Here is a 16,282-nt window from a genome sequence, read left to right on the forward strand (position 1 = left end):
GAGGAGATGGGGTGTTCCAGACTCCCAGAGAGAGAGAGGCTGTTTCTGCCCACGAGTCAGGAGATAAGACCTACTGTAAGAAGTGTGTGGCACCTTAAGATCCTGCAGGCCTGGGACACCTGGGTGGCTCAGTCGTTAAGCGTCTGCCTTCGGCTCAGGGCTCAGGTCATGATCCCAGGGTCCTGGGATCGAGCCCCACATCGGGCTCCCTGCTCGGCGGGAAGCCTGCTTCTCCTCTCCTACACCCCCTGCTTGTTCCCTCTCTTGCTGTGTCTCTCTTTGTCAAATAAATAAATAAAATCTTAAAAAAAAAAAAAAAAGATCCTGCAGGCAGCCTTGATTACTCCACAAATATGTGCCGAGGGATTGCTCTGTTTGGGGCATTCTGGTGACACTTCATTAGAATAGCCATCGGACAAAGAACATGATAAAAATTCGAAGTATCAGCACAAAACCAAAAGGCAATGGCCACAGAAAGGAGAAAAGTGGCCGTGGTTTCTGCTAAAGGAAGGTCTGCTGTAATTCTCGGCCCAGACACCCTCCAACAAAAAGGAGCGGGAGACTCCTACTTGCCCACCATCTGCACCCTGACTCAAGCCTGCACACCTCAAGAGCTGGGCAGCTGTACCTCCCCCGGCCATCCCCAGCAGTCCTGCTCTTCTCACTTCAAGAACCTCACCCTCCTGTTCTTCTCACCCTCACCCTAATATCCATCTTTCTAAATCCTAACTGAAACCGCCGTTTCCAGGAAACAGCTAGCCAGGAAGGGGTGGTGGCGGATGGATAGACCAGATGTGATGGAATGTACTCTGAGAGGGGTAGTCTTTTTATTTTTTTTTTAATAAGATTTTATTTATTTATTTGACAGACAGAGAGACAGCGAGAGAGGGAACACAAGCAGGGGAGTGGGAGAGGGAGAAGCGGGCTCCCCGCCGAGCCAGGAACCTGATATGGGGCTCGATCCCAGGACGCTGGGATCATGACCTGAGCCGAAGGCAGACACTTAACGACTGAGCCACCCAGGCGCCCCGAGAGGGGTAGTCTTTAAACTCAAAAGGCCAATTAGAACTGGGGAAGAGATTTGAAATATCTATGACCAAATGTTAACATCCTTAATATATAAAGAGCACTTCACAACTAATTAATAAAAAGACAACCCCCCCAAAAAACTGGGCAAATTAAAAAGCAATTCAGTAAGAAATAAATGCAAGTAGGTAATTTGAAATATCACAAATATCACATTTGAAATATCACAAATACTACCTGAACCTAAGATATGGTTAAAGAAGACTGTTAAAGTATGATCATGTTTTATGTTAGTAGGATTACAGGAAAATAAACCTTCATACTCTGCAAATGAGAGGGTAAAGCTGGTACAGATTTTCAGGAAAGCAATTCGGGAAATGCAGCAAATCCTTACACACATCTTTAACCTGTGACACGGCAATGCCTCTTTCAGTATTTACCCAATGAAAATCGTTAAATATGCAGACAAAGACTTCATCACCAGGATATTTCCTACGGTGAGAGTATCACCTGAGCACTGGCCATAAATATAAAAAAATTGATATAATCTAAATATACATTAGTAGGGGATTGGTCCACTGAATTTGGGTGCAGCCATATATTAAAATACTATGCAGTCATTTTAAAAGGTGTGTAAAAGAATATTCACCAATATAGAAAGATGCCCCTGGTTTATTGTTGAGTGAAAATGTAAATATTCAAACATTTGAAAAAAGGTATCTGGGATGGGATTATCTCTACGGAGGAAGGCAAGGAGTCCGGGACTTCTGGTGGAGGGGTGAGACTGGTCAGGTTCCATTCCTTGTCCTGGGTAGCATACATGGACAGCCCCCTCTTCATTTACTCATTAGAGCTGGTGTCTCAACCCTGGCACTGTGAACATTTGAGGCTGGATAATTCTTTGTTGTGGGTGTTGCGGGGCAGTCCTGTTCGCTGTTGATGTTTAGCAGCACCTCTGGCCCCTACCCACTAGATGCCCATAACAGACCCCCATCCCCACCCCACCCAGTGGCAACACCCCAAAATGTCTGAGAGTCAGTGCAGTAAAGCATACATTTATATAGGGTGTACTTTACTTGGGTGTTAAATTTCACAACTAAAATTGTTTTTTTGAAAAAGAGGGAAAAAGAGAAAAAAAGAATCTTGGAGGAAATATATCAAACCACTTCTAACCACAAGTTAATTCGAAGTACCAGGATTTGGGGCCATTCTTTACTCTTTGTGTCATACCTTTCTGTAATAGACCCTTTTTCACATTGAGTACATATTATGTTCACAAAAAGAAAGTAGAATGTTATTTTCAATGCTTTAAAGTCACTTTCAATGTTTAAAAAGCCAGATTCAGAGGGTACAGTGCCCTGCAGCCCACCTTCCCTCTACAGGTGAGTCACATCTGCCCCTCAGGAGTGTTTCCACCTTCCGAGGGTTCTGTAAGATCCCTCAGGCTCCTGCCTGGAGCCTAGAGATCCCCCGGGGAGACAGAAGGGAGGGGAGGAGGGCTAAGGGGGAGGGGCCACCTGGGGGTGGGGGGAAGACCCCGACAGGTTGAGGGAAGGGAAGGAGCAGTAATGAGTCCATTTTCTCACTGGTGAGCCTGGGTGAAGCAGGGTAGAAATTCACCAAGCCAGCTCACAGGAGATCAAGGAAATAAGATGTCTGAGCTCCAAGGGAAGGAGGATCTGGTTTTACTCTTGGATGTATCCCCAGCACCTCAAACAGCATTCAGCACTTAGTAGGTGCTCAATAAATATTTGTTCAGTGAACTAAATGCATGAATGGAGGGACATAAATAATCACATTAGCTGATGGAAAATGGGCAGGGCAGAAGAGAGGTACAGATGGTTAAATGCTATAGGAAATGAAGCTGTTCATTCACATAGATAATCAGTCAAAACTATCTGCCACAGGGCACCTGGGTGGCTCAGATGGTTAAGCGTCTGCCTTCAGCTCAGGTCATGATCCCAGGGTCCTGGGATCGAGTCCCGCATCAGGCTCCCTCCTCCTTGGGAGCCTGCTTCTCCCTCTGCCTCTCTCTCTCTCTCTCTCTCATGAATAAATAAATAAATAATCTTAAAAAAAAAAAAAAAAAAAAACTATCTGCCACAGCCCAGGTACTCATAGGAGTTCTAGTCAACTAGTTATTTAATTAATACAAGAACAGAGGAATGATAAGTATTCATTAATAGCCCCACCCCGAACACTTGAGAGAGGGAATCCAGAAAGTGCCCTCAGAGTCCAGCCTCCCAGAGCTCATAGTCTATTTTGGGAGGTGGGTCCTGAAATTACATCCGCGCCTGGAATGCCCTGGGACCAACTGCAGGGAAAGTGAGTCCGGCCGGGCACATGCATTTCGGGCTGCAGGTGGGAGCCAAGCACACAGCGCAGGCTGGTTTCTCTGCAAGCAGGCCACAGCCCCTCCGTGCCAGGAGGGGGTGGGGCTCAAGACTTCTTGCCCCTGACTGCACATCTGAAACGATGGAGAATTTTTAGAAACCCCTCCAGCGATTCAAGAGAGGAGGGAATAAGGAGGTTGGCCATGGTCTTTTTTAAAGCTCTCCCCATGATTCTGATGTGCAGCCAGGGCTGAGGACCCCAGCTGAAATGATCTGTAAGTTCTGTGTCTGATTCTAATGGCCTCTCTCCCTAACCATCAGCTCAGCCCCAGACTGCAGCATGAACAGCCTCTAGGGTGGGAGTGCAGGAAGGAATGGCATTGATTTCACATTTCACCAACTCTCACGTCAATTTCTCTCAAGGTGTGGTTCCAAAATGTTCTGCATGGAGTAGATGTTAAGTGCTGAGTCTCAGGTCACTTGGACCTGCTGGATCAGAAGCCAGGAATCTGTCTTGCAAGCACACTCTCCAGAGGATGCTCAGGCACAGGAACATATGAGGACTATCACCCCCGACTGCATGAGGCTTCCAGGTACCTCTGAAAGATGGCCAGAGCCTGGGCCAGAAAGAACGCAAACACTGCAGAGCACAGAGCTCATGCTGCTCCCGAGGAGTCAGGCGCCCTGAGCGGGGATCTGAGCGCTGAGCACAGGCTGGCTGTGATGAGTGCTCCAGCAGGTCGAGCGACGTGCTGTACATAGAGAAGAGACTAAGGAATGCCAGGGGAATCCTGAGTGCCTTCTCGGAGAAGGTGGCATTGCAGCCCAGACTTGAAAAACAACAGACTTTGAATGGTTGGAGATGTTACATTCTATTATGTTTCAGTTTTGCTAGGAGCTTATCAATTACCAATAAATAATAAAGGGTGGGGAATGCAGACACTGGGCGGACAGCAGCTACATGGGGTACCCGGGCCAAGGCAACAGCTAAGAGGGGCCTCAACAGATTTGGCCACCTTCCAGACTCAAGGGCATTGCCCATTCCAAACACTCCCTGCCATGACCACTGACCTGGACACATATAACTTGCCCAGGTTTCCATTTCCTTAATCTGTAGAATGGAGAGATTGGGAGCTACCGCAAGACTGTTCCAGAACCTGGGCAAGAGAGCTGTGAACAGATCCCAAAGCATCCAAGAGACCTAGGCTGCTGTAAGCCCCTGGTCTCAAGATCCTTACAGAACTTCTTTTCCCGCCAAGGGTGGACCCACAGTTTCTATAAGGGAATGAATGGCTTAGGCAGACAAGCTAGCGACCTTGTCATGAAGTGGCATTTCATAATAGGCACCCAGGACTGTCACCAGTTAATGAAAATAGCAATGTTTTCTAAAATGTTTTGACTCACACTTTTCAAAAGAGAGATAAAATGTAAATTGTCCCGTTACAAAGAATAAAAGCAAGTAGTTCTCATTTTGCCAAATTATGTCTAATATCTATGATCATTATTATCCTGGGGAGCTTGGGGACCAGATGGAGATCATGGGTCAGAGCTAAAGAGCCCCCTGGTGCCCTCACTGTTTTCAAATCTCATGAAAACACCAGCCACTTTTCCCTCTACTTTTGACCATCTTTTGTGATGCACGTATCTTTTAATTCCACAAAACCACAGGATATGCCTCCTGGTAAGAGAGAAACCCCTTCTCCTCTCCTTATATATCTTTCTTTGCAGCACTGGGCTCCTGACTCACAGCCATTGTTCCTTCTCTTAATTTTAACATATCCTTCCTCTTCCCTTTGCCCCTCCTGAGACACCTTCCCCCATGGGAATGTCTGCCTCAAAGAGGGTGGGTTAGAGGTGTACCGTGAGAAGGGGAGTTTCGAGTCCTTTGTTGCTCCAGAGAGAGAGAGAGACCCTCTCTTGTCTAAGCACCTCATGTAGGTGCATAGGCTCTTCGAGACATGGTGGGTTCAATATGGCCAGTGTTCAATAAAGATGGGCGAATGAGTGAGTGAATGAATGAAATCAAGACACAGTTTCAAAAACACACCATCTACACGCCCAGTTTCTAAGTGATCCTGATTCCTCCCTCTGTTGTGCACCCATCTTTCTTTTCCCACTCCTATCCCCACTGCCCGGTAAGGGCTCGAACTTTATTACCTCTCTGTATAGGTCTTAGAAAAGTAGTAACTGTTGACAAACTATGGCCCTTTCCGTTTTCCAAAATTTCAGAGCACTGTGGTATTCATCATGCTCGGTCTCATCCTCCTCGTGCTCCCAGCAGGGCTGAGATTTCTGTCCCTGTGCCGCGGGGCTGGGGTTAGTGCCGCAGCGGTGGCCGCAGACCCGGCCGTGCGTGCCAAGAGTCGGGTGGCGCGGGCGCCGCGGCCACGGGGCTCTCACCTCGGAAAGTCAGGCTGGCGACCGGGTCACTGCGCCGGTCCTTCTTCACACTGGGCAGGTTGCTGGCCCTCACCAGCAGGCAGCACAGCATGGTTCGGCCGCGCCGGGCGCGCAGGGGCGCGCGGGCAGGACGCGAGCGGCAGCGGGAGCAGAGGGCCCAGGAGCCAGCGAGCGAGCGCCCGGCCCCGCGGCGCCCGTGCCGGAGGGGAGCTGTCGCGTTCGCTGCGCTTCCGCGGAGAAGTCCCCGCGCCTGGCCGCGGCCGCGGGGAGGACACCGGACACCCGCTGGGCGGACCCTCCCCCCCGCCGGCCCCCGCCCCGCCCCGCCCTGCGGCTGGTGGGCAGGGCGGGGCCGGGGTCAGAAGCGCGCGGGTGGGGGCGCCGGTCCCCCTCGGCGGCTCCCCGCCCGGGGCCGGGAACGGAAGCGCCGCTGACGCGGGGCGCACCGCTGGGCCAGGCCGCGGCGACTCGGCGCCCGCCGCCCCGCTCGCCCGAGCCCCGAGCGCACCGGTGCGGACCTGGCGGGCGGCCGCGGCTCTGACCCCCGCTGCGCCCAGCCGGGTCCCGCACTCCCGGGGCGCTGCGACACTGGGGCGAAGGAGGAATGAGCGAAGGCGGGAGGAGGGGACATCCGGCCGCAGGAACGCGAGTGTCTGCGGCAAACGACTAGTTGGAGCGAGCGCTGGAGGAGCGTGCGGAGCGGCGGGGCGACACGCTGCACCCGGAGCCCCAGTACCTGCCCTCGGTGCTCAGGCGGCAGTTCTGGAAACACTCCCGGGCCGAGCCCTCGCGAACCCGCCTCTCAACTTCCCCAAGCAGTCTGGGGTCGTTGTCGTTCGTTGTCGACAGAGACCGCGGAGGTCTCTGTCCAAAGGATACTACGTTCCCTGGCGCACTCGGTCCCCTGTCACAGCCCCGACAGCACCCTCCAGGCCCCGCACACCCACAGGGGGAGGAATTGCGATTAGCGTGAGCCTTGAGTGGAGACAGCCTGGAGCACGTTTTCCTTGTTCTGTCAGGCTCCTTTCCAGCTGATGGACTTCTGGACCACAGGAGCCCAGGCTTCTCCTCTCTATACCCCTACACTGCGGGCACCTAGCACGGGGCAGGGAGGGCCCTGTCCCTCCTCCACCTCCGCACTAGTCCTTAGCCTAAATTCAACGATTAGTCATCATTCTGCTTTGTAACCTTTCAACTCGCTGTCCCCTCCCTTAATTAGAGGATCCAGCATTTTCATGTGGCTAAACCATGACCTGGTGAAATCCTACTCTGCCTACTCCACCCGAATTACTAGAGGTGTTGGAGAATCACACAGCTAACCTGTCCCCGACACTTGATCTTCATGACCCGTGACTCAGGTGGACCCTTCCTGCTGCCCAGCAAGCAATCTTTCCACAGTCTCTTTAGAAACCACCGTTTCATACGTTTCTCTCCCCAAACCTACAACACGCTATTGCCATCCTTACTCTGTTTGCTTCCTATTTAATGAGTAGAGAACTGCCCCAGGTTCCCAGCCTCCTAACCCCCATCAGCATCTGCGCCCAAAATCCTTTGCCTTCTCTCCCATTTTTATGAATGAAGCATCTGTACTCCTAAGACCAGCTGGCCATGTGGGCACTAGACCCTACCCTCCTCACTCCTTCAATGACAAGTCTGAGGCTGTCTTCTCCCCAGACTTAAAGGCTGTACCTTTTCTCGCTGGCTGGGGACCTCGTGCTCCTGACTCTCCCACTCTCTCTGGGTGACCCCACCTATCCTCATAATGAGGTGGACACTTGCTTCCTCTCCAACATTCGGACCTCCTTCCTACCTGCTCCAAGTAGATCCTGCTCTATCGGAGCCCATCTCCTCGCAATAGCTATTGCTAATGTCCTGAGTGTTCTCCAGGAGGGACAGGCTTATCCTCTGTGAATGGACAAGCCCAGCTCCCCCTCCTGATTCTTGAGAATAAGGAAGCATGTGGATCCAATTGCTATGAGCTCTAGGATGGAGCAGATGCCAATGACAGCAGACCAGAGAGAAAAATGGGTCCCGGGTGACAGTGGAGCTGTATGCTGTACATGCTCAGAGCCCACCATGTCTCTGGATCACGTCTCTGGATCATGACGGGGCCTAGTGCTCAATGGGAGTTCCTTCCCAAGGGGGCAAGTATTGGGAATGAAGATCACTTTAAGGCTGTTTATTATTAAAGTCTCCTTAAGGCAAGACTTCACTTACTAGCAGCCTCAATCTTGCAGCTGACAGCCCTGACTTTGGTAGCATCAGTGCACCCAGAGCATCCAGATGCCTCCCCTGAGGCATTTCCTCTACTGCCCTCTCCTGCCTGGGCCACTGCAGGGGCCTTCTAGCTGGTCACCGCTGCTCCATTATCGATCCTAAACCAAATATGATTAGGCTCAAAGGCCTCCCTTGTTCTTGGGATAGAGCCCAGACCCCTTACCTCCACCCTCTGGGAAAGGCCACTCCACCCCTCGCTCGGAGTCCCCGCGTCAGTGGCTTCTCAGTTTGGGGAACATGCTGAGCTCTCTTCCAACTTGGGAGCTCTGCTGTCCCCTCTGCACACAAATGCCTTCCCCTCTCTCTTTCCAGGGCCACCCCCATTCATCCTTGGGCCTCAGCTTACAGATCGCTTCCCTGGGGAAGGTGTCTCTGACATCCTGGTCTAGATTGGGCCTAGACTGGGTCCATCTGGCAAACAATCGGACAGCCGCACTTCTCCTTCTTCACACTCACAGCGCTTGTAAGGAATCACTAGCTGTAATCACGTGTTTGAGGTCTAGCTAGATGGTGGAGTCAATGAGGGGAGAGACCGAGGCTGTTTCAGTCGGCCAGCTGCTCCCTGCGCACATTAAGCGCCAGCCTGGGGTCGGTGTAGCGGACCGCGGACTTGGCTCCCTGGTGGCCCTTCGGTCCCATGATGAGGCTAAGCCGATGGTTCTCCAGGAGGGCAGTACTGCCCCCTGGGGGAATTTTGGATATGATGATTTGGGATATTTTTTTTGCTGTCACAGTGATTCCAGGCTGTGCCCCTTCCCCCCAGGCCCCCCAGCCCTGCCACCACCTCTGACCCGTCAGGGGCAGCACAGGAAATCTGTAGGGAGCGTATCTAATATTTCCGGAGGAATATTCCAAGGGACTTGTACAAACATTTGGCTTGTGTCCAAGGAACAGGGGCTCCACACGTCTGCTCTGTAAACCAGAAAATTAGCAGCTGGTGGCCTGAGCCCGGGACACTTCCTGAGGCCTCTTTGCCATCCCCAACCTCCAGCCTCCCAGCCTGGCTGCCGTTCGCTTCTCCCTGATGAGATGGCTGCCTGTTCCTTGGAGACGCCCTAGTGCAGCCAAGGCCTAAAGGGGGCTTCCTCCCAAGGGGACTTGTATCAGGAAAGCAGTTCTCATGGACAGTGTGCTGGGACCTCAACTTGTCCCCCTCCTTCTGTGTTCTCCCCTTCTCCCACGGAAATTTTGCATAGTTTTACCTGGACACATGGCCAGCCAAACAGAAAGGCTGCATTTCCCAGCCTCCCTCACAGCTAGATACGGTCATGAGACCAAGTTAGGGTTAGGGTTAGGGTTAGGGTTAGCTGGTGAGCCATCACCAACCCTGCTGTCAAGGGGACCCCTGGGGATAGCAGAGCAATAAAACAGAAGGATCCAGGGTCCCGGACAGCCTTGTGGGTCAGAACCGTACCGGCCAGGACTCCCCACACATCAACCGTTAGGTGAGTGAGAGAGACTCTCGTGTTCACAGCATCTTTACTTAAGATGTGTTAACCGCAACAACATTTCAGGGCTGATAGAGGTAAGGGGGAGCGCTCCCCGATTTGCCCCATCACCCCATCGGTGTAGTCAGGGATAGGTGCTTACTGAGAATCCCAGGTGAGAGGAGACTGGCTGTCTGTTGTCCCAAGAGCCCAGGACTAAGTTCTCCAAGACGGAATAAAACACTGCTTCAGATGCTGTCACTGGCGTCCCCTGGGGAGGCATCCGGCCTACACTTAGTATCTTTGAGCAACACGTTTTATAACAAAATCATACCTTAATTCAATGTTAGGAGATTTCTCATGCGAATCTGGATGGATAACTGCTCTTGAAAAATCCAAGTACCTGGCACATGGGCCCCAAATCTCTGCCTGACACTGATTATCTGGCCCCTGTGACCGGGGCATGCACTCTCAGCTCACCCTACTCACCACTGCTCACTGACATGCACGTGCTTTTCCCTCTGGCTTCCACTGGCATGGGAGTGTTTGACCCCTGCCCTCTTCTGTCACCTATCAGGGATCCTACCTCCCTGCCCCCGTGGGAGAAGAGGCGCTTCTTACACGGCCTCTTCTGGCTGCTGGAGTTGGGCCAGCTGGCCTCCTCCAGCTCAGGGCTCTGTTTTTACCAAGGCCTGACAGGGGGTGACCAGGAAGCAAGCAAACCTTGCCTCTCTGCTCAATGACGTCAACATTGAGAGGAACACTCTGCCTGTGAGTTTATAGGACTCCCTTAGGGGCACATGTGCCAAAGCCCAAAAACTTCCAAGAGTATGACTGGTCCAAGGCATCATTGTGCCCCTTCCCCTCACCTTCACTGAAGACTCTGTGTTCCATGGGTATCCCAATCCAAAGCTGGGATCAAAGGGGCACGTGCATGTCCACCAAGGGTGTAGAAAGCACAGGGAGTAGTGACTCTGGCTACGGCCATGATGATGGGACTGCCTGGGATGAACCATCCTGTAGTGGGAAGAATCAGGCGGTCCTGGGCTTCCATCCCAGTCCCCCCTTTGCTAGCTGTGTGCCCTGAAGCATGTGACTTGACCTTTCAGCTCCGAAGGGGCTGCTCCAGGAGGGTCAGCCAGAGGAGACAAGACCAGGGTCCCTTGAGGCAGAGGGGATGGCCACTCGCCACTGAGCCCATTGTGCCCAGTCTGGAAGGACTGTAGCTGGACAAACTGATGATTGGAATGACCAGGTAAAAAAGGTAGTGATAGTCTACTTGGGTGTGTGAAGTGATTTCTTAGTACCTGTACAATACATATCAACTATAATAATAATTAGAATAAATATATGCATAATCATATATAATAACAGTTATATATAATTGGGTGCCAAGCAGTATTCAAAGAGACTGGGCTCCAGGGTGTGAGCAGACCTGGGTTCAAATCCTGCCCCTCCATTTTACTGCTTGTCTCTTGAAAATCAAAGCTAAGACCCAAAGGAGATCGTGAAGTGGTTAAAGATGGGGCTCCGGAGCCAGATCACATGTAAGTCACAACTCCATGACTCACAAGTGTATAACTTAACCTCTTTGTGCCAGAGTTTTCTCGTCTATAAAGTGGGGGTGATAATAGTTGCTATTAGATATGGTTACAAGGAGGGTTAAATGTCTACATCCAAGTGCCTGGTACAAATTCTAGCTGGAACCTGATATAGCTCATGGGAAATGAGTTCTATGTAGAACTGTGCCTAGCACCTAGTAAGCTGGGTATCAGTTAAATATGTCTCTTTCAAAGGGCTGTTGTGGGGTTTTAAAGAAACAGCATCAGAAAATGGTACATTGTTTGTGCTTAATGAATGCCCATTCTCTCTCCTTGGGATGAATACACATTTTTAAAATCAGAATCCTCCACGTTTTGGTCATTTGTCATTATAGTGCGTTCCCTGCAGCCTTGTACTCCCCCCCACCTTGACTCAGTCCCATGCTGGATACCCCAAACACCACCCCCCCACCCAGTGCTGGCTCAGGCCCAGGTTGCCCTGGCTGTGGGCAGCACATGGTATGCTTTCCAAAGCACTTTCTTCTTCATGAGCCATGGGTGCTGAGAACAACAGAGGGCAGTGAAGAGGGGGGGGGGGTGAGGATGGGAGGTACTTTGACCCCTGTGTGACCTTGGCCAGGCTCCTGCACTTCTCTGGGCCTACTTGCTCATCTCTAAAGGGGAATACTATCCCTGCCCTTTGGCCTCACAAAGCTGCTGTGAGCATGGAATGAATTCGTGCATGCACAGAGGGGGTGTCATTATGGGATATTATAATCAGGCAGCCAAAGGATCACAACCTGATCACAACCCCAAACCTAAAGGGCCTGGGAAGGCCAGAGCCAGGCTCCCTGGTGAGGGAATACTTCCCAGGAGGCTGTTTTGCTCTGAGTAGTGTGTCCCCGAGACCGGAGCCTTCTGTGTAATCATTCACCAATCTGGCCCTGGCTGAGAGAAGGAGGCTGAATGCTGTGGGGAGGCCAAATTTGGACATGGGTTAAGAGCTTGGCCAGTGCAGGAGGTGGAATGTGTCCAGAGCTGGGGAAGGGAGGGACTGCATTCCCCGTGACTGCCTGGCAGTGACAGCCACGACTGACTGGGAGTGGGGGCTCCAGCCAGCCCCCTCTGGGGAGCACTCACGGGCAGCACAGACAACCTACTTCCTTTCTCCCTGGGGAAGCAGGAGCCCACCCAGAGAAGCCAGGCAGCAGGCAAAGGGCAAGAGTGCAGACTGACATCAGGGAGATGGGGGCAGGGGCTGTCAGGGACTCGGAGGGAGGACGAAGGATGGGGGATGGGGAAGACTGCCCCACACCAGCCACACTCCTGTGGGCAAAGCACTTCAGGGGTTAGAAAGTGCTTCCCCATACATTATTCATTCTTTCTTTTCTCCTGCTAGGGTTCAGAGCCTGGCCTGGGTAGAGGGACTTCATAGCATGAAGCAAATATGTGGGTATTGCGGGGGGGGGGGGGGGGGCTTGTGATCAGGGAAGGAAAATCTGGTTCAGACTGAATGGGCACCAGAGGAGACAAGAGCCCTGAGAACACAGGCAGGGTTACACAGTGCCCCGCCCTCCTTGAGGTTCTTTTATGCACTGGACAGGTCCAGAGGGTGCCATTCACAAAGCCCACTCAGCCCTTGGGCTAGGGCACTTCGCTGGGGAAGGGGTGCTGGGGCAAGAGGCAAATATTCAAAGCACAGGGTTTTCCCCTCCCTCCCAGGTGACACGACCCTCCTTCCCCTCAGCCAGGGAGATATTCACAGTGGGAATGGTGCTCCCCGGAGTTGAGACGAGGAGCCCACGGCCCTCCGTGAGGCTGCTGGCCTGGCCTGCCCAATGCTGAGGATGCAGTGGAAGTATGGAGGCCCCCCATTCGTGCCTTTGTCTTCCCCCTGGAAACACCTGGATAAAGTTCATTTCCGAAGGCAACTATGGGAAACTGGTAGAGAACAGGTCAAAGCAGAATGTTAGCAGGAGAGCCCAGCTGGCGTGTCACCTCCCACTCCCCCCTCTGTCCCTCCTCTTGGCTCAGGCTGTTTCCCAGGCCACAGGCCCCTGAGAAACCCCAAATTTCACATCCGGGAGTGTGTGTGCCTATGTCCCTGGTAGGACACATCTGTGTGTGCTATTGTGGACATACGCCTTGGTTCTCTGAACCTCTACCCCTTGGAACACCGGGGATGTCCCATGCACTCCTGGGTGGATATGTGTCTGGGAGTACATGTGCACACGGGCGGCTGGGAACAGGAAGATCCAAGAGCTCGAAAACACAGCTCTGCTGAATGGCCAGGGACCAGTCGTTGCTACGATTTCTGGGGGCCTGGCATGAAGCCAGGTCTTTGAAGAGAAGGAAAGTGACAAGTCATGGAGACAAAGAGCAAACCCACCGGGCTGGTGGGGGGTGGACTCTCATACTCTGGTCCTTCTCCCCCAGTATGGCTCCAAGCCCAAAGACCCAGCTGGGTAGACCACAGCTCTGACTTGGCCCTGAGGGGGTTCCAGGTAAATAGACGGGTGCTGGCCCTCACCTCCTGGAGGAAAAGTCCACTCATGACCATAGGAAAACTGTACTGTGGGAGGTCCCAATCGGATAGGGGAGCAGGCTCCTTTGTTCAAGGTTGATGAAGATAGCACTTCCCAGATACCACTCCCCTACAAGTTCCTCTGGTGGGAGGGGAGGAGAGAGGGGAAAGTTCCTAGAGGTTTGTGCTGGTGTCAGCTGTGCGGGCTGCTCGATTTCTCCCATCCTGTGCCCAAAGCAGGAGTAGGATCCCGGTGCCTCTGCCCCCAGTGGCCGGGGCCTGCCAACCCAGCGTGTGATAGAGAGCTGGGGCCTAGGAGAGCCTCCAGGCCCAGGCCAGGGAAGAGAGCTGGGCTATAAATAGGCCTGAGACCCAGCCCCCCGGGATCCCTGCAGTACAGCGCGGAAAGACCTCTCTTAAGAGATCCAGAAGAGTGAGAGGAGAGATGCTGGCCCCGTCCTACCCGCCCATAGCTCCAACCTGGACTCAGCTTCCAGGCCCCAGAGAAGTGCAGTTCAGCCACTTCTCTCGTTGCCTGTTTCCCTCTGGGTCGTCCCTTCCCGAGCATGTGGGTCTCTGCGACACCCAAAGTCAGTCTGGCCCGGTGCGTGGAGTCTCTTCTCTCCCATCCCGGAGCTCTCCGGGTGGAGGTCCAGGAGTCCCCTCTCCGACCCGCACCCTCCCCGCCCTGCGGAGATGCCGGCCCCTCCTACCTGCAAACACCGCAGAGCAGTAGGCATCGCTGATGTCGGTGTCCGGGGTGTGGACGTTCTCGGCATAGAGGATGAAGACCCTCAGCATGACTGGCACGAGTTAGGGCCCCGTGCGTCCAGGGCGCGCGGAGAGAGCTGGGGAAGGTCGGGGAGGAGCGGGTCTCCTCACTGGAGAAGGCTGGACGAGGGAAGCCTGTTGGGATCGCTGGCTCCTGGCTCAGATCTTCTGCTGTTGAAGAGAAACAGGCCAGCCCCGGGCTGCTCCAGTGGGCTACACTCGGTCCCCGCCCCAGCCGCGTTTACTCCGCGTGTCAGCAGGCGCTCCGGACACAGGGGCTTCTGCTCATCTTCCACCCCCGCCGCCCTACCCGGGCTCGGCTGAGCTGTAATTCAATGCTCCGGACGCAGACTCTTCCAATGACAAGGCGTTTTGCACCTGGCCGGGGAACAGCCGACCGGGCGGCGGCCGCGATGGCGGGGGGCTGGCCCAGGGCTCCGGACGCCCAGCGCAGTCCAGATCTCGCTCCCGACAGGAGAAAGGCTCAGTCCCTCCCCCGACCTTCCACCCACCCCCCGCCGCGCGCCTCGCCAAGCCGGTCGCCTCCTCCGGCCGCGACGATTCGAGCACTCTCGGTCGGAGTCAGGAGTCAGCCGGCTGCTCTGAGGACCAGGTGGGGGGCGGGCGCACGGACCGCGCTTTCCCGAGAAGCCCGGAGCTAAGGAATCTCATTGACGGGCCTCGTCTGGCTGCCTTAAAAACTCTGTCCCCCTTTTTTTCTGCTGTAAAAGCAGCACCTGTTACTTTTAACACAAAAGCATAAAGGAAAGAAATCTCAGTCTGAAAAAAATAGTATTAACATTTGGATATTTACCAATCCAGGCTTTTTCCTCTGTGTGTGTGTGTGTGTGTAAATTACACTATTTATCACATTTCTGAGATCAATGTATATGCAGTTCTGTGTCCTGCGTTTTTATGTAATATTTTCTTGCATCATTATAAATTTTTCATAGACAATTTTTCAATAACTACATCATTTTGTATCATATGAATGTACTAGACTTACCAAGCTTTTTCCCATTGTTAAACATCACTATTATAATAGTGAGACATACTTTTTTATATAAAAACTGGGATATAAGCCCATCTTGGGCCCCTTCTGCTAGTTCCTTAGGTTGGATTCTCAACCTTGGAATGATAAAGTTGCAGGACATGCCTTTTTTTAGGTCCTAGTACCTATTGCTAAATTGCTTTCCGGGAACTGTGTAGATCCACACTCCCAGAAGTTGGGTGACTCACCTTCTAAAGAGGGCAACTTGGATGGGTGTGCAGTCATCAGCAAAACTTCTCCCCCAGCAACCCATGGAGGTAGCACACACACCCCCGGCCAGAACAGGAAGCTGTTCTGTCCATAGCCCGAACTAGGTGGGAACAAGACTCCCAGTCGTTCATTTAACAGGCATGTATCAAGTCCTACAACGTGCCAATACTGTCCTGGGTGATGGGGACACAATGATGAGCAGAAGTGGCTTGGTTCCTGTTATGGGCTGAATTGTGTCCCATCCCCCCAAATCCATATGTTGAAAACCCATATGTTAATCCATATGCCCTAGCCCCCCAGTTAGGAATGTGACTGTATTTGGAGTTAGGGGCTTTACAGAGGTGATTAAGTTAAAACAAGACTGTGGGTGGGTTCTAATCCAATCTGACAAGAGGAAATCTGGATGCAGAGACACCAGGGATGTATGCACACAGAGGAAAGACCACATGAGCACCCGGTGAGAAGGTGGCGCTCTGAAAGCCAGGGAGAAAGGCCTCAGAAGAAACCAAATTTGCCAATCAATAACTTGATCTTGGATTTCTAGCCTCCAGAACTGTGAGAAAATAAATTTCTATTAAGACACCCAGTCTGGGACACTTGGGACACTTGGGTGGCTCAGTAGGTTAAGCGTCTGCCTTCTGCTCAGGTCATGATCCCGCGGTCCTGGGATCGAGCCCCGCATCAGGCTCCCCAGGAGCCTGCTTCTCCCTCTGCCAGCCGGT

At 52.8% G+C, this 16,282-nt stretch overlaps 1 protein-coding gene across 21 annotated transcripts in view; it reads right to left on the bottom strand.

The window, feature by feature from the left end:
- Window positions 1-14,759, bottom strand: part of DYSF (dysferlin) — a 202,329-nt gene extending 187,570 nt beyond the window's left edge. For 12 of the 21 annotated variants that reach the window (XM_036118162.2, XM_036118157.2, XM_036118159.2 and 9 more), the window contains exon 1: window positions 5,760-5,994. In XM_036118162.2, coding sequence (XP_035974055.2) covers window positions 5,760-5,850 — 91 coding nt within the window. In that variant the 5' untranslated portion in view covers window positions 5,851-5,994. Of the gene's footprint in view, window positions 1-5,759; window positions 5,995-14,241 lie in introns of those variants that run through there. The other 9 variants (XM_036118164.2, XM_036118158.2, XM_036118160.2 and 6 more) reach the window with 2 other exon arrangements.
- Window positions 14,760-16,282: the final 1,523 nt, after the last annotated feature.

This window comes from Halichoerus grypus, chromosome 10, assembly GCF_964656455.1.
Source record: "Halichoerus grypus chromosome 10, mHalGry1.hap1.1, whole genome shotgun sequence".
NCBI lineage: Eukaryota > Metazoa > Chordata > Mammalia > Carnivora > Phocidae > Halichoerus > Halichoerus grypus.